The 18,765-nt window shown below is 37.3% G+C and overlaps 3 protein-coding genes across 3 annotated transcripts in view; all 3 read left to right on the top strand.

Annotated features, from left to right (window-relative positions):
* The first annotated feature begins 5,814 nt into the window (after positions 1–5,814).
* On the top strand, positions 5,815–7,483 carry LOC106780375 (UDP-glycosyltransferase 91A1). Its single transcript, XM_014668660.2, has one exon. The coding sequence runs from the start codon at positions 5,905–5,907 to the stop codon at positions 7,312–7,314; it is 1,410 nt and encodes a 469-aa protein (XP_014524146.1). The 5' UTR covers positions 5,815–5,904; the 3' UTR covers positions 7,315–7,483.
* A 2,714-nt stretch (positions 7,484–10,197) lies between these two features.
* On the top strand, positions 10,198–11,301 carry LOC106780374. The gene has a single exon (XM_014668658.1). It carries the CDS (start codon positions 10,198–10,200, stop codon positions 11,299–11,301), a length of 1,104 nt encoding a protein of 367 aa, XP_014524144.1.
* A 592-nt stretch (positions 11,302–11,893) lies between these two features.
* Positions 11,894–18,765, top strand: part of LOC106780373 — a 9,019-nt gene continuing 2,147 nt past the window's right edge. Inside the window, exons 1-3 of the mRNA XM_014668657.1 lie at positions 11,894–13,808; positions 16,565–16,755; positions 17,104–17,295. Coding sequence (XP_014524143.1) covers positions 11,894–13,808; positions 16,565–16,755; positions 17,104–17,295 — 2,298 coding nt within the window. The remainder of the gene's footprint in view (positions 13,809–16,564; positions 16,756–17,103; positions 17,296–18,765) is intronic.

Below are 18,765 nucleotides of genomic sequence, written 5' to 3'. Positions count from 1 at the left end.
GAAGGAGGAGAAGCTTTCTAGAGAGGGAATGGATTTTTAGAAGAAATCATCAGAAATTTTGGTAAAGTTACTTTGCTTATACTTTTAATATAATAAGGAAAAGCTCCTCTCCTAATTTACCCTTTTATATATATATATATATATATATATATATATATATATATATATATATATATATATATATATATATTCAGGTTCTTACATTTTCCTCATTAGAGAAGAGTTGTATCTTTAAACATTTCTAATGTTAAGTCTTATATATTAGTTTGAATTGAACATAAACAATGTTCTTAACCATCCTTGGATCCAAAAATAGTTTCTTAGACATTTAACACTTTTATAAACACAATAAAGTTTTCCTAAAAAAAAACTATATATAAATACAATAATCTCACTAGAGTTTGATATTATTTAGATGTTGATTAAATATACTCTTTATGAAATCCACTTTCATAATGTCTTCGTTGGGAATAATTTGATATCTTAAAAGATTTTATTACTGTCTATTTTAAAAATATTCAAGAGAAAAGTTTTAAAAATAATGAGTTTGGAGATGTTTTTTTTTAACAATAATTGTTTCTTCTATAAGAGCTTTCTAATAGTTTATGATATGACCTCTAAACCATTAATTCATATATACTTGCCTTGCCAACATTTCCAGTATGACCTTTAAGTTATTTCTCCTATAGAGCTTTCTAATACGTTATGATATGACCTATAAACCATTAATTCATATATACTTGCCTTGCCAACATTTCCAGTATGACCTTTAAGTTATTTCTCCTATAGAGCTTTCTAATACTTTATGATATGACCTCTAGACCATTCATATATACTCGCCAACATTTCCAGTATGACCTTTAAGTTATTTCTACATTCTTTGTGTCATTGTTGTAAAAGTTTCAAATGTGTATTGAGAATACTTTCAAATCAATTTTTATCACGTACATGGATCCTATTTATACACAATAGTGGATAATAACTAAGGAAAAAATGACTAACAGAAGGAGAGATATTAGGAGCTATATTTTATTTGTTACAAACAGAAAGAAGACTTAGTCTTCAAACTAGAACTGTCAATTTGATCTATGACCATGGAGCTAGCCCTAACCCACTCTTGAAAAAACCTCCTCTTAGGAAGTCCTAAATGGGGATAAAAAAAAAACTCAACCTCCAAAGCCCCCTCTCAAGTAGGTTAGGATAAGGTTACAAAATTTTTTGAAAACTAAACTCTTTCTCATATAAATTGTACAGTAGTATATCTCCAACGGTCAGAAGTAACGATCGGACACGATAATCAAACTTGGGCCATAATTGGGTCAATCAATTCTTGCTGGGCTCACAGCCCATCATGTTACAGAAGCTGAGAACTAAATATTACCATATCACGAATCAAATAATATCTAATTAAAGATATTATAGAAACGGTCAACCAAGTAATAGATATTATGAAAATAGTTTATCTGATCAAGTAAGTTTGTTTATATTTTATTCTGTTTATATTCTGTTTATATTTTGTTGATGTTATATCAATCCAAAGCCTATAAATAAAGAGCAAAAGACTTCAAACAAGGTACACTGACATTTTACACATTCTCCCCTTTCGATACAATCGTATTGCAGTACCATTTTCCTCATTCTAAGCATTACTTTGCTGAGAATTGAGAACACGCTATCACTGACGTCTAACTTGATCTTCGGAGTGCCTTTACAAGTACCCCCTCTTGGATAGAAATTGGAACTTGACGGACGGATTGGAGAATGTACGGTAGAAATAGTATTACAAATTTATTTTACTAAAATATTATAAAAATGCTTTATTTTTTGTCAATTTTAATACAATTATGCCTTATATTGCATACACCAATTATTAGAAAATTATATATAATAGTAATATCAAATAATCCCAATGAAAAATAAAGAGAGATAATAACATATTAAATTGATTTAATATTTGCACCGCTTTTACAGTTCTTAAAAAGAATCACTGTTTTGTTTTCTCGAATTATAAAATATCACTCAAACTGTTTTTAATTATTTAAAATTTAAAATAATTCAAAAATTTATTATCTAAAATTTTTGGATCAAAAATAGTATTAATATTTTATGTGTAAATATTAATAAATGTTTTATGTGTAAATAAATGTTTTATTTTGTTTTTTTTCTCTCTGATAATCTTCTCGAAAAATAACCATAAGATATATTATAAAAAGAAAGTTAATTTCTTAAAAATTTATAAAAAAAATGAAAATTTTAAATAGACCTAAAGTACTAAAGAATGACAAAATATTACAGTGTTTCTATTCTTTAACTAACACACATTAAATAATTTATTTTTAACATAATGTTTATGTTTATGACATTTAAAATGTAAACATTTTGGGTGAGTAGTACGACGAGATTGAATCCTATGGGCCAATACAACTGCAGCATGCACAAGGTTTAGGAGTTTTTTCTTTTTACTTATTATCGAGCATGATTTGTTGAGTATAAAACGAAAAAGAAAATAATTTGTATTTAATTTCTTTTTCAATAGCTTTTTAACAAAATAAAGAAGCCTCGTTTTTTTTTTTTTTAAATTAAGAGCCTCAACTAGAGAAAATCTCCTCTTAAATTTCAATTAGGATAATTTTAGATAGAAAATTAATTTGTGACTTATAACATAAAAAAAACAAGCTAAATTAAATTTTTAAATTTCAAATTTAACACTAGTGCAAAAACGCTGTTTAATGTCGATTAATTTGAGCTTTTAACGTCACTTTAACATCCGACGTCTAAACGGGTGACGTCTAAGGGACGTCGGAATTCCTCAGAACCGACGTCCATATAAACGTTGGTTAAAGATATCCACCGACGTCTATATAGACATCTGCTTAAACTCACACCGACGTCTAATTACTCTGTATAGACGTCCACCTATGATTAAACCGACGTCAACATGAATATATAAAGAGGTTTAAAATGACACTAACTGACGTCTATGTTGTTATAAACGTCGGACATGGCTTTAACTGACGTCTAACAACAATTTTGTGTTTTAGTGCAGTTTTGATTCAGGCTTTCGGTAGCATTGTGTAACATTCTCCTTTCGCTAGTTTCCTCACAAAAAAAGCTTGCGTCTTTTGAATCTTCTAGTCCTTTCAACCCAAAACCGAATCTGGGTCCATGGCTACTTCCCATTAATCAACCACAACAGAAAAAAATTACGGTGTCGAGAAGTAGACAAGAACCCAGGTTCCATTTTGGGTCGGAAGAACTAGATAACTCAAAAGATCGCCACTCTTCTTGTGAGGAAACCAGCAAAGGGAGAATGTTGCACTATGTTAACCAAAGAGAGGATGAAAACTGCACTAAAACACAACACAAAGAAACCAAATTTTAATCAATTCAACGACAAGATAATCGATAAAAAACTAAAGAAAGTTTAAACGGGAAGCATAAAAAAAAACCACGCACCTGGGATGCAAGAGAGAAAAACGAGAGGACGAAGACAATGATGTTATGAGAAACGACAATGCAATCCAGCAAAAGATAAAAAGTAGAGGTGCGCAAGCGAGTAAAAGAAGAGGAGAAGCAGAGAAAAAGGAGAAGAGATGAAGACGCGATCAGAAACTGAATGTTGAGAAGAGTTCGCGGTCTATTTAAAATGAAATGGGGCGTCGGTTGCTCCAAAAACTGACGTCTAGGAAGCTGAAAAGATTGATGTTTTGGTTTCCTGTCAGGGAAGTTCATATCGGTGCCCCTAGCAGCTAACGTCTACAACCCTCGAATTTGGTGAAAATACAGGAAAGTAGACGTCGGTGACCCTCAGAAGCGACATCTACATTGAAGAATTTTTGTCTTCCCGCCTTCCAGACAGGCCTTAGACGTCGGCGTTTGACTACGTGACATCTAATTTCCTGGGGTATTAGGTGAACAACATTAATTGTAGCCCAATCGACGTTGCTTTTTCACGGGATCCAACGTCTATTCGACGTCTAAAGCTGAACCGGTTGACATTTGATTTCCTGTCAGTGACGTAGACGTCGGTGCCCTTTCTAGCCGACGTCTAAGCTCCTGGAATTTGATGTTTAGCATTAATTGCAACCTAGTAGATGTCGGTCCCCCTGAAACACCGACGTCAATAGACTGTCTTATCACATACCTCAGGCAATTGGACGTCAGTTTGCGGCAGGTCCGACATCTATGATGTCATAGACGTTGCCTGACATCGAAACTGACGTCTAGTTTTCCAATTTATTTACAATAATGCCACCGTGCAGTAGTAGACGTCAGATTTTCACGAAACGGACGTCTAAGGAGTGAAGTTAAATAGCGTTTTTGCACTAGTTTATAGAATGGTTCGATCTTTCATTATATACTTAGAGAATTTGACTCATAAATATTGTCACTTTTCTTTTGCCTCTTATTCTAAAACTCTTCTCCTATAAAAATTTTAATTTATTTTTTTAGTAATTATTTTTGTAACAAATTAGAAGTTAATTACGGCAAATAAAATTAAAAAAAAAATGGTAAAAAGGACTAAAACCAGAGTTTTCTAAAGTTGAAGGACTAAATTGTACCTTAGTTTGAAAATGGACTAAAACCAAAATCATCCTAAAGTATAGGGACTAAAAACATATTTAACCCTTAAAAAATATTTTTTTCATAAAAAAGATTCACGGACTGCCCTTACCATAAGACTTTTTGTAGATATTTTGAGTGCGTTAGTTTTTTTATAGGCTTAATACCTCCATTGGTCCTCATATTTGTGTGTAAATCTCAGTTTGGTCCTCAAGTTTTGAACTGTCTCAATTAAGTCATAACTTTTGTAAAAATGCACACATTTTACCCTAATCGTTAAGTTGTCTCAAACGACGTTAATTGATGCTGAGATGATTTTTTTTTTTATTTTAGGCTTAATCCCTCTCTTGGTCCTTATGTTTGTGTGAAAATATCAGTTCGGTCCTCAAACACACTAGTACTTGAGTACACCAATAATTGCTACATGACCTTTACATCATTTGACATTGTGTCCTTCCCGTATTACCTTCACATCATTTCATGGTTTGAAATTTTTTTTCTCAACATTTATTTTGTTAGGAATTGAATTATTCAATTACAACTTGATTCTCCTTTTACATTAATTCAATTAATATAACCTACAATAGTATATTAGTCTAATCATCAGACCAACACTCAAACAAATTTGAGATTTATTAGAAAATCGAATAAATTGTATTGATGAATAACCATTTCGTTTTGAAAGACTCATTATTTGTTTATCATGCACGAGGTGTATTTAGCATACACTATTCTATTTTATATAATTTATTATAATTTTTTTCTTAAAATAAACAATTACAAAAATGACAAAAATCTTGTTTATCATGCACAACTTTTATAATAAAAAATACAAAACAAAATTTTTACTAATGGTTTCGATAGACAGAATAAAAAGTTACGATTACCTCCGAACTTTCAATAAATAATAAAAAAATATAGACTACTTCATTAAAATAATAAAACATAATTTATGATATATGACTTTTTATGACAAATGAAAAATGTTAAAATGGTCCTTGTGGAATTATTTTATTTGTTCAGTGTTTATTAAGTTACTAATTTCAATTATTTTATTTTAAATATACAAACAAATAAAATAATATTATTAATAAAAAAATTATTAAAAAAATTATTAAAATATCATATTTTTATAAAAAATAAAAATTACAGTAAATAAGTTTGGAGCATGATATGAATTTGTTTATTTTGTTTTATCTTTTCACTCATTAAAGATCTTCTATCTTTATCAGAGAATTTGGTGGTGAGAGAGTCCAAGAACAATAAAACCTGAAAAATATTAACATATCTCGCATTGTGAGAAAAAAGGAAAAACTAGCGTACACAGTCTGCTCTGAAAAAATGGCCAAAGATAAGGAAAAGGTTCTCCACATAGTAATGCTTCCATGGCTAGCCTTTGGGCACATGATCCCGAACCTTGAGCTAGCCAAGCTCATTGCTGGAAAGGGTCACCATGTGAGCTTCGTATCCACTCCACGAAACATAGAGCGTCTCCCCAAAGTCTCACAAAACTTGGCCACACTCATCGACTTCGTCAAGCTTCCGCTGCCCAAAGTCCCAAACCTTCCAGAAAATGCAGAGGCCACCACCGACGTCCCCTACGACGTCGTTCAATACCTGAAGAAAGCCTACGATACTTTGGAAGAACCCTTCACCCATTTTCTCGAATCTTCCAAAGCTGATTGGCTCTTCTACGACTTCGCTCCCTTCTGGGCAGCTTCTGTAGCTTCCAAACTTGGCATAAGGAAGGCCTTTTACAGCATTTACACTCCACCCTTTCTGGGCTTCTTGGGACCCTCTTCCGTTCTCATGGGTCACTACAATTCATACCGCCAAAAACCTGAAGACTTCATCCTTGCTCCTCCGTGGGTCCCTTTCCCGACCACCGTCGCCTTCCGTTACTTCGAGATCATGCGAATCGTGGACAGCATCTCTTCCCAAAACAATTCCGGCGTTTCCGACACGTACCGGATCGGTGTCGGTATTCAGAACTGCGATATCATTTTCATTCGAGGCTGCACTGAGTTCGAATCGGAGTGGTTTCATCTGCTGGAGAGCATTTACCAGAAACCAGTTCTCCCGGTGGGGCAGCTGCCCAGCACGATGCCTGTTGGCAGTGAGGACAACGACGCGTGGAGGTGTATAAAGGGCTGGTTGGACAAGCAGGCGCGTGGGAGAATTGTGTACGTGGCTTTCGGGAGCGAAGCGAAACCGACGCAAGATGAAGTGAAGGAGATAGCTTTAGGTTTGGAGAAATCGAAGCTTCCGTTTTTGTGGTTGCTGAGGGTTCAGCGTGGTCCATGTGACCCAGATGTGCTGCAGTTGCCGGAAGGATTTGAGGAACGTAATAAGGGACGTGGAGTTGTGTGCACCAGTTGGGCACCGCAGTTGAAAATATTGGAACACGTGGCTGTTGGTGGGTTCTTGACTCACTCCGGTTGGACATCTGTGGTGGAGGCTGTTCAGAACGAGAAACCGTTGGTTCTGTTAACGTTCTTGGCAGACCAAGGGATAAATGCGAGGGTGTTGGAGGAGAAGAAGATGGGATATCCTGTGCCCAGAGATGAACGAGATGGATCATTCTCGAGTGACTCAGTTGCTGACTCGTTGAAACTGGTTGTGGTTGAAGAAGAGGGAAAGATCTACAGAGAAAGAATAAAAGAGATGAAGGATTTGTTTGTCAATGGAGAGCGACAGGATCGGTATATCGATAATCTCATACACAACCTTAAATGCTTCTCTGAATGTTAATCCCTAGTATCATTGTTCTTATGTCTGATTTATGCTAAAGCTTTACCTGTCCTTTGTAATGGGAAATAATAGCTGAAAAGAAACTTTAAAAATTTTAATTAGCTTTTGTGTTGGATTCATCAATGTCACTAGGGCACCTTGTTTGATTATGATAATTCTTTCCTCATCCTCCCCCAAATGATTTATTTTCAAATTCTGTGTTATTAGAATTATGGTTATTTGTGCATCTAAGAACATTTATGAACACTGGCTGCGTTCCCAGAAGAAGCTTTTCTCACGAACAAGTTCCTCTCACATTACATTATTTTCACGTGGTGTCCTGAAAGACAGCTTCATGACAACAAAAAGCTCTTGTTTTTCCCACAGGCTAGGCGAGGAAATACTGTCGGGCTCAAAAAAAGAATCTAAACTTTCTGTTACTTTTTAAATTTATATTAATTTAAACTATTTTAATAAATTTATTTTAAACGTAAATTTATATGTTTCCTAAAATTTATATGTTTATATTTGAATTTCAATGTAATTAATTAATTAATTGAATCTTAATCTTAACATGATCACATTGGTTAAGATAGGTTCAAGGGAAAAGGTCCGACGAAAAATGTAACTTAGTTATACAATAGGTCGTACGGAAATGGACTAATTTTAATTTGACGTTTGATTGTTCGAATTAATTCCTATACTTTATTATTACTAAGTCATTTTTTATTCTTTTCTTATAGTAAATATGTAATATTGTATGAAGACAAAGACAACGTTACATGTTGAGAAATTCTCATACGAAAAATCACACTTTTGACATGCATATATTTTATATATTTATTTGATATTATTTTTATTTTTTATTTCTTTTTAAAAAATTATACAAGTTTATATATATATATATATATATATATATATATATATATATTTATTTATTTATTTATTTATTGTTAATCATTATTATACACTTTATTGGTTGAAATGAATGTTGATGTACTAACACTTTTTAACGGTGATGTTGATGTTTTTTCTTATGCACTTTATTCGTGTCAAATTAATGTTGATGTACACGTTTTTAACGTTGTTTTATATTGGATTATATTTTTGATACATAATATTTATTTGACACACTTAGTAAAAAAAAAATTTAAAAAATAATTTTTACAATTTTACGAAAGGGAAAGAAAATAAAATTTAAAAATAAAATAATATTAAATGAATGTAAAAAATTTATATATAACAAAATATCATTTTTCTTTATTTTGTTGATGGAAAAAGACTGTAGACATGTTCTCTATTTTAAATAATTTTTATTTGGTGTTTTTTCCTTGTGATGTGATTGATGGAAAAATATTCTAATAATATTAATTTTTAAAATAAAAGAACAAATAAAACGAATAATCTAATTTAAAATTAACAATATTTCAAGTTAGAAAATTTAAATGCTTAAGTTTTTTTTTGTCTTTTTATTTTTAAATCATAAATATTCAATATACAAAAGATAATAATAAAATATTAATTTCTTTATTTTTTTTAAAATGTCAGATTTACAAAATATGTTAATTAGATCAAAATTTTCTCTAAGACTTAGGTTCAATTTCTAAACTTAAAGACTTTATAATATCTTCAAATTCGCTAACGAGTCCAAAATTGATACCTTATGTACGATATGCTATTTGGGCAGAACGGTTACGATTAGTAACCGAACGGTCCAAATGGTTGATGGGTTTTAATCATATTAATGATGAGTTATTATCGTTTTTTGTTATTGGGCCGACGGTCCATCATGAGGATATAATCCATCGTATTTATATCTTAACAAATATTATAAGTATCAGATAAGATAAGATAAGATCTGAACAACTGAATATTCAGGTATAGTTGTTTATATTATATTCTGTTTATATTTAATAATAATTTATATATACAGGGCTGGAATCACAAGTTAGGTACGCTCTCTCTTACGCTATCTTGCTCTACAGTACACTTGCGATTCTTCACCTAATTCATTCTGAATTAGTAGAGAGATTTATTCTCCTATCTCATACTGAGAATTGATAGCCTTGCACTCAAGGCTCTTCACCACTAAACCCTAACTTGGGCGTCGGAGTGCCATTGCAGGTACCTTCCCCCTCCGGTCAAAGCTTGGAGATTTCCGGATGGTTGAAGATTGAAGGAGAGCGGACGTCCAATTCGCGAGAGAAGGCGCACCAATCTACTTAGTCAAGCAGCACAAGGCAGGAGTGCCACGTCACCTAGGTCAGTTCTTTCGGTCCCAAAAATTCATACCGAAACATTTTGGCGCCCACCGTGGGGCCGAAAGTTAAGACTCCCAATGGTGACCACAAGAGGTATGGAAAGTCCAGATCCGATCCAGATGATACGAGAACTACAAGCGCAGCTAGAGGAGCAAGCCCGAACCATTGCAAATTTAAAGCAAGAGGTACAACAGAAGAAGGTCGACGATGCCGAATGCAGTAAAGAAAAACAACGAGACCAGGAGACATCAGAGGACAGTCAAAATCATAATCCGCCTCCTCCCCCCGGTCCCCGGACCTCTTGCCGTTCACTGATGCCATCATGCAGCCCCTATGCCCGACCGGTCTTCGCCTCAGGTTGAAAAATTTGATGGCACGATGAATCTGGATCATCATTTGCGGAACTTCATTGACTCCATGGCTTTTTACACTCAAAGTGACCCGGTAAAATGCCGGACGTTCTCTGTCACTGAGGGGTGAAGCCCTAGAGTGGTATTACACCCTTCCACCCAATTCGGTGGATAGTTTCCACACGCTGATGGGCATGTTCAAAAAGCAATATTCCACTAACAGATACGAGGAGGTTACTGCGGCCGAGCTAGTCAATCTCAGATAGGGGAAAGACGAAACTCTCAGAGCCTTCATGCATCGATACAATCACGCTACTCGGAGGATAAAAAGTGCCAGTCTTGAATTCATCATTAGTAGTCTGCCCAATTGCCTAAAAGCGGGATTCGTCTCAGAAAGCGTATACGCCGAGTTACCCAGTACATTGGAGGAGTTGCAGCAAAAAATGGCTAAATTTATCAAGATGGAAGACCAGAGAATCTTTCGGAAACAACAACACGAGGAGCACCCGGTGAATGGTAACAAGAAGGAGGGGAAGCGTCGGGTTGAGAATGCCTGGGATCAGAAACCCCCAGCGAATCTAAACCCTAGGTATGATCACTATGCGCACCTCACTGTCCCTAGAGAAAAGGTGTTGGAAAGGGCTTTGCAGTCCAACCTGATCTTTCAAAGAAGAAAATTTCCACCTAAGAACGTGGACACGACGCAGGTATGCCGATTCCATAATTCAGGGGGACATACCACTGAAAGCTGCCAAACTCTCAAAGATGAATTGGAGAAGCTGATCCGTGTCGGACACCTCCGGGAATTCGTGAAAGAGGAATTTGCCCGTGCAGCACACTCCCCCAGAAAGACACGAAGAAGCCTGGAACGTACAAAGGGGAAGGGTAGCCACTCACGCGACCGTTCTCGTAGTCCTTCAAGACACAGATCCCGTAGTCGGCCTGGAGAGCGAGATCTCACAGTAAAAGGCAGGATCGATACTATTTCGGGCGGCTTTGCTGGAGGAGGTGCTTCATCCTCAGCTCAAAAGAGACATTTGAGAAGTCTGCACAGTGTTCACTCGGTGGTACGCAATCCAGTGTCAATGCCTGATATAACCTTCACGGACAGGGATTTCCATGCACCAGATCCTAACCAAGACGATCCTATGGTCATCACAACTCGCATTGCACAATACGATGTGGGCAAGGTCCTTGTAGACCAAGGCAGTTCGGTCAATATTCTATACTGGACAACATTTCGAAGAATGGAAATTGCAGAAGACGTAATTGCTCCGTTTAACGAGCAAATTGTTGGCTTCGCCGGAGAAAGAGTAGACACCGGGGGTATCTCGACTTACGAACCCGCCTGGGGTCGGACGATGATGGTAAGGAACTTCGAGTTCAATTCTTGCTAGTGGAGGCAAACACGTCCTATAATGCCCTCCTTGGACGACCTTGCCTAAATGCTTTCGGGGCGATCGTCTCTACCCCACATTTGGCAATGAAATTTCCTACAGATAGAAGAACTATATGCACCGTTCGGGCATATCAGAAAACCGCCCGTCAATGCTGTGTAGCCGATCTAAAGATCACGCCTTACAAAAGTGAAAAACATACTGAAGCTATTCTGATTGACCTTGATCCCAGGACCAATATGGACGAGCGGATTCAACCTCAAGACGAGATAAAGCCCTTCATAGTAGGCAAGAACGAACAGCAGATTACATCCATCGGGGATAACCTTCAACCATTTGAAGAAAACACATTGAAAGAGTTATTAAGAGGCAACAACGACCTGTTCTCCTGGAGCGCATCAGATATGCCTGGAATCCATCCCAGCGTCATTGCACATAAACTGTCGATATTCTGAGAGGCCCGACCGGTGTCTCAGAAGAAACGACAATTCGGTATGAAAAACGGGCGGCCATTCAAGGTGAAGTAGATAAGCTCCTCAAAGCGGGATTTATACGGGAATTGACTTACACTACCTGGCTATCTAATGTAGTCATGGTAAAAAAGGTAAATGGCCAATGGAGAATGTGTGTGGACTTCACTGATCTCAATAAAGCATGCCCTAAGTATTCTTATCCTCTCCCCAATATTGATCGGTTGGTAGACGGAGCTTTCGGACACACTGTTCTAAGTTTTTTAGACGCCTTCTCGAGGTATAATCAAATCCCGATGTACGCCCCGGATCGAGAAAAGACGGCCTTTATTACAAAGCAGGCCAATTACTGCTATGAGGTCATGCCGTTCGGTCTCAAGAATGCAGGCGTTACTTACCAACGCCTAATGGATAAAGTCTTCCATAATCAGATAGGCCGTTGGATGGAAGTATATGTAGATGATATGGTAATCCGAAGTCACACGCATCAACAACATCTGAAAGATTTAGAAGAAGTCTTTCAACAACTCAGACACTACAACATGCGTCTAAACCCCAGCAAATGCACTTTCGGGGTGTCTGTCGGAAAATTCTTGGGTTTCATGTTGACCTATCGAGGCATAGAAGCAAATCCAGACAAATGCCGGGCGATATTGGAGATGATGAGTCCCACTAAGTTAAAGGATGTCCAATGCTTAGTCGGACGTCTCACAACCCTATCGCGATTCATACCGAGACTTTCTAATCATATCAAACCTATCCTGAAGAACATGAAAAAGGATGTACCTCGACATTGGGATAACGATTGCGAAGAAGCCTTCTCTAAGGTAAAAAGAATCCTGACCAGTCCACCTATCATGGCTCGTCCAACTGAGGGGTTCGAGTTACAACTCTACTTGGCTGCATCCAACCATTCGGTAAGTGTAGCTCTCATCCAGGAAAGTCCAGACTTTAAGATGATATACTTCACCAGCCGAACCCTGCAAGGAGCAGAAGAAAGATATTCTCAGGTGGAAAAGGTGGTGCTAGCCTTGCTGACAGCAGCACGTCGGCTCCGGCCGTATTTTCAGAGTCATCAGATAGTCGTCCGGACAAACCATCCGATCACTAAGATTCTCAGGAAACCTGACTTGGCGGGAAGGATTGTAGCCTGGGCGATCGAGCTATCTGAATTCGGTCTACGATATGAACCGCAGGGTTCCGTTAAAGGCCAACACCTGGTTGATTTTGCAGCTGAAGTCTACCGTCCGGGGGAACCAAACATGTGGCATCTAAATGTAGATGGATCTTTAGAGAGAAAAGGAGGAGGAGCTGACATTGTACTCGAAGGACCGGACGACTTACTTGTCGAACAAGCGGTCAACTTTAACATCCAACTTAGCAATAACCAGGCAGAGTATGAAGCTCTCATTAGCGGATTACTACTGGCCAAAGAGTTAGAAGTTGATCATCTGGAATGCAGAATGGATTCTCAACTAGTTTTTGGACAACTCAATGGAACTTTCCAGGTCAAGGACGATCACCTGCTACGTTATTATCACAAGGTCAGTGATTTGATCAAATCATTTACCAATTTTTCCGTTACCCACATACCCAGAGCACAAAATTCCCGGGCGGATCTGTTGTCGAAGTTAACCCACTCCTGCGAGAAGTCGCAACGCTCTTCGGTGATCAAAACCACACTACATAAGCCGTTGTTGGAAGCATATACCACTAAAGTGGCTGCACCACGAACTGATTGGCGGCAGGACATAATTCAACTGATGGTCCAGCAAGAACAGGGCCGACGGGTTAGAATCACTGATTCTAAATGTATTGCCCGTTACATGTTCGTAGGTGATGATTTATATCGGCGAGGTTATACTACCCCGTTGCTGAAATGTCTGTCCGACGAAGAAGCCAAGTATGTCATGCAAGAATTACATCATGGCGTTTGTGGTTTACATTCAGCAAAAAGGATGTTGAGGGCCAAGATTCTACGAGCCGGTTTTTACTGGCCCTCTATGGAGCAAGATTGTGCGGCATTCGTACAGAAGTGTATCTCCTTCCAGTCTCACGGACATAATTTATGAATTCCTCCTTCTGAACTACATGAAATCATCTCCCCGTGGCCCTTCACGTAGTGGGGGATGGATATAGCCGGACCACTACCGGTCGGCAAAGCACAATGCAAATACCTCTTGGTAGCGGTTGATTACTTCACCAAATGGATTGAAGCAGAGGCCCTCGCAATAATAAGTGCTCAAAAATTACAAAGTTTTATCTAGCGCCTGATTTGCAGGTTTAGATTACTGATGAGTCAATATTTTATTGATTTCACTTAGTTTATTGTGCTAGAATTAATCAGGGAATTGTGCTTAATTTTCCGGTATTTTCCTGTTTTTCCTAATTATGCTTAATTTGACTGGAAATTCTAATTTTAATTAATTTGAATTTTCTGAGCTAATTATTTGCATTATTATTTTCAGGGAAAATTTTCGAAACACAATTTGGGACATTTGGAGGAGACAAAATAAATTGAAGACTCTCAAATTAGACATTTTAAATTTCATTGTATTGTAATTTTTATTGCTTAAACTTTTTGGACAAACCTTTGCACATTGGGCCATTGTTAAAAATTTATGAGGGGCCCAAAATTGTAGGACACTTACCCTAGGGTTTCCTTTTATTTTTAGGGTGGACCCCACCNTTGCACATTGGGCCATTGTTAAAAATTTATGAGGGGCCCAAAATTGTAGGACACTTACCCTAGGGTTTCCTTTTATTTTTAGGGTGGACCCCACCCTAATAGGGAGGACATATGGCCCTTAGACAATGCAGCAGCCGTCACTTTTAGGAAGCATGTGCTGCAACATTTTGGGAGAGAACACTTCTCGGCAGATTGAATTTGGCAACTGCAACGTTTTTTTTTTTTTAGGGAGCTTGGGAACGTTTTTTGTCTACTCTTGATTGAATCATGTTGGCAATTTTTGATTATGGATGAATGAAAGCAAACCTTCATATTTTTATTTTGTTCAAGCGCTGCAGCCGTCACACACTTCTTGGATTTCTCTTTTTATTTGAACGTTTTTCTTGGATGGAATAGGCATGGTCCAGCTGTTTATTTTGATTAGTTTTGTTTCTTTGAATGACTTTTGTTTTTATTGAATGAATGATGAATGTGCTGCAGNAGTTTGATATTCTTCACGGTGCTGGTGCAAAGGTGATTTCATTTGGGAAGAAAATCATATGCGGTTCATTGTTTTGAGCATTGCCAATCAATTTCTTTTGGTAAAAGCACTTGGTCACATGAAATGGTAGAAAAAGTTTATGCTTTCTAATGTCTTTTGTCTTAGAATATTTTACATTACATGTTTAATTACTTTTCATCTTTTTAATTGAGTGTTGCATTTTAATAATTTTTAATTGTGCTATATATTGTTTGCTCTAGTATTGGGTTTAGCATTTTCACTCTCTGGACTCGATTTTAAAAAAATTACTGCAACCACACCAGAGGTCCAAATGCTACGTTTTATATATCACATGAAAGATAATTGAGTCTACTTTCCAGAAAAAAATACCTCATCTCATTTAGAGCTCTGTAGAAAAATGTATGGGTAAAACATTGAGCAAAGGTCAGAGTTGTCCAATTCCAGCATGAATTTTCGTAATTACTGTAGCAGTTTCGTTTTTACTGTTTTAATTTCATTTTCATGCATGGTGAAACCTTTTCAAAACCGCCCCACACTGTATTAGACCTAATTCTGAACCGCAGTTGGTCCTTGTGAGACGACCTAGGAGTCATTCCTAGCTATACTGCATTTCTTATTATGCAATCAAATTTGATTGGGTGGCGACACCCATCAAATTTTGGCGCCGTTGCCGGGGACCAATGTTTCGGATTTAGGTCTTTTGTTGTGTTAGTGTATGTTGTGTTTTGTCTCGTGTTGTGAGTGTGATGTTCTGTTTTGTGTATTCATCATTGTGTGTTGCATTTAGGTAGCTTTAGTTGCATATTTTCATTGCATTCTTCTTTTCCCCTTTCTTTCTACATGTCTACCTATTTTGGCTATGTGAGTAATTCTTATTCTGCCTGTGTCTATGATTCTCCTCTTGCTTGTTACTCTGATTGTGATTCGCCTGCTGATTTCTGTGTTGAGAACAATATGATTCCTCCTCTATCTCATGAGAGTGCTCCTAGGGAGTCGTTTCCACTTGATGAGGAGGATATTCGTTGTATTTTCAACATTGGACTGATACATTTGCTGCCTAAGTTTCATGGTTTTGCAGGTGAATGCCCATATAGATATTTGGAGGAGTTCTACACCATATGCTCTTCAATGAAACCTCCAGATATCCCGGATGTGGACATGTTCATAAGGGCATTTGAGTACTCATTGGATGGAGCGACAAGGGATTGATGTTGTTGTCTTACTCCAGGATTCGTCACCTGTTGGGAAGATCTTGAGCATCAGTTTCTTAACAAATTCTCCCCTGTGCGGTATGGTCATAGCAACGATCCTAGGTGGACTGACCCTAGCTTGGGATGGTATAATGCTCGACAGCAATATCAACCATTTTCGAATTCTTGTATGTCTTCTCCACCTGTCCAGGAACCACAACAGCTGCAATTTCATGGGCCTACCCAAGCAACTCCTCATCATCCCACTGCTTCTGAGCCTACATTGAAGGAGTTGTTGAGACAGATGACTACTCAAAATATGCAGTTTCAACAGGAAACCAGGGATCAAATTATGCAATTTCAGGAGTTTCAACAGGAATTTATAGCTTCATTTCAGAGTTTGAGTAATCAGTTGGGGCAGATGGCAATCAACTCACTGAGGAACAATCTCATGTTTCAGAGGAATCCCCATTTCAGGCTGTTCAACTTCCAGACGATGTTGGTGTCATCCATATAGGAGACGGGGAGCAGAGTCATGAGCTTACTACTACGCCATCTACTTCCCCACCGTCCTATGCCTTCCCTCTTGCACTTGAGGATGCAGTTGCTCATTCCGCTGTTATTGGTGAGATGAATCATGAATCAACACAGGTTTCCTCTAAACTTGAAATCCCACTTGCTTTGCCTGAGCTGTTTATGCATTCAAATATTCTTGATTCTGCTTCAGATTCACATGTTAGTGATGATTGTGATATGGAAACTATGGAAACTGAAAATGCTTTAGACTTGGGATTAAATTTCGATCTTTCACAGTTTTCTGAAAATTTTAAATGTAGTTGTGAAGCTGGTTCTTGCTCTATTTGTGTTGAAATTAATTTTGTGATACAACCAGCTTCCAACTTTGTGATTGGTGATACTAACTGTGAATCTGATGAAAATGTTGAGGACCAGGCAGATATGAGCAGATATTTTAAGCCAGGTGGACTCTCTTCGTCTTCCACGATTGAAGGTGATTTACTGATGAATCATCCCTTCCTTGACCCAGTTGTGGAAGACATTTCTCTTCTCGATCAGATTTGGCGAATGAAGTCCTTCCTCAGCACTTCATTTCTTGATCCATTTATGGAAGACACTTCTCTGCAAGTCCAAAATTGGCAACTGCCACCATGATCAGGGGGGTTTTCTTTTCCCTCCTCCTCCTTTCCCACTCTTATTACACTTGTCCATGATCTGTTCACTGTTCTGATTTCTGATCTTATGCCTATGACACATTGAGGACACTGTGTAGTTTAAGTGTGGTCTATTGGGGGAGATTTTCACTTTTTCTTTGTTTCAGTTTATGTTTTATGCGTTAAATTTTTTGTTTTCTAGGTAGTTTTTGCTGTGTCTTTTGTACAGTTTTACATGTTTCTCTTGATTTTTGGACTGTGATTAGGTTGTCAGTTTTCCTTAACTCCATTGATACTCTGATTGGCTTGAAATCCTTGCTTTCCTTTGCTTGGAAGATGATTATGATGTTTGAGAGGTTGATTTGATTGTGACAGAAATACCCTGTGTGAGAATTTGAGCCACTTGATATTCTTTCTTGTGTGTGATATGTCTCTTGATTGCTTGCACATATGCTTTGGCTTGACTCTTTTTGATGATTCTTGATTTATATGCATGTTTGAAAGTGATAAAGGCAGTTTTGTTGTTGAGCCCTTCTAGCCAAATGAGCCTACCTTGTTGGGATCCTTTGATAGCCCCTTTGAGCCTATGCTTTTCCCATTTCTTTGTTTTGAAGCTGATACACTAACCCTAAGTGAAAAACCATGATTACCTTAACCTTAGGGAATTTTGGAGCTTTGGAATTGTTTTGGGAATAAGTGTGGTCTCCCTGGGAGATTCTGATGAATTGGCTAGTTGGTTCCTCTTCTTATTTTGTTCTATAAATATGTTGTGTATCTTGCCTCTTAGAATTGTGTTCTGAAAAGAGAGAAAAGAAAAGAGACAAGATGAAGAAAAAAAAATACAGAAAAATGAGAAAAATTAAAAAAAAAATTGTGAATAAAGGAGTCAGGAAGAGGATTGAATTAGAGGGTTTGGGTGTTATTTGAGTGTGTTTACACTTGTTCCCCATTGCTCCTCTATTCCTTTTGGTTTGTAGCTTATTATCCATATTTATCCTCCCTTTTCCTTGGCCCCATTTCACCTATACAAGACCTTTTGATTTGAACATGCATATGTGTTTGAGTGTTGTTATTAGAGGCTTTCCAAGACTGTTTGTTGCTTGCTTCCTTGAGTACATTGAGTTGACACTGTTTACCATAGACACTTGAGAGAAACACTGATAGTGTGCATCTGTGAGGTTCTGTTTCTTTTGATTCACCTCTTGAACTGATTGATTATTTTGCCATGCTTGGAATTGCTTGGATGATTTCTCTCAGTATCTATTTTCTCTGACTCTGTGTGGGATACTGTCTACTTCCTTTCATCGTCCAGATTTCTTGAGAATTGTGTAATTCTGTTTGTTTCTTTCATTGTGAGTCTTTGTTTTCTGTCTGTTGAGTCTGTGTCACCATCCTTATGTCCGTTGAACTGTTCCCTGTTTTGCGTCTTGATTTTGCCCAGGAG

Source organism: Vigna radiata, unplaced genomic scaffold (assembly GCF_000741045.1).
Source record: "Vigna radiata var. radiata cultivar VC1973A unplaced genomic scaffold, Vradiata_ver6 scaffold_178, whole genome shotgun sequence".
Lineage (NCBI taxonomy): Eukaryota > Viridiplantae > Streptophyta > Magnoliopsida > Fabales > Fabaceae > Vigna > Vigna radiata.
This window is presented reverse-complemented; position numbering and strand designations above follow the sequence as displayed.

Bases quoted from the DNA above. Each gene is read 5' to 3' on its own strand.
- LOC106780375 (XM_014668660.2), top strand. From the start codon at position 5,905: ATGGCCAAAGATAAGGAAAAGGTTCTCCACATAGTAATGCTTCCATGG.
- LOC106780374 (XM_014668658.1), top strand. From the start codon at position 10,198: ATGCATCGATACAATCACGCTACTCGGAGGATAAAAAGTGCCAGTCTT.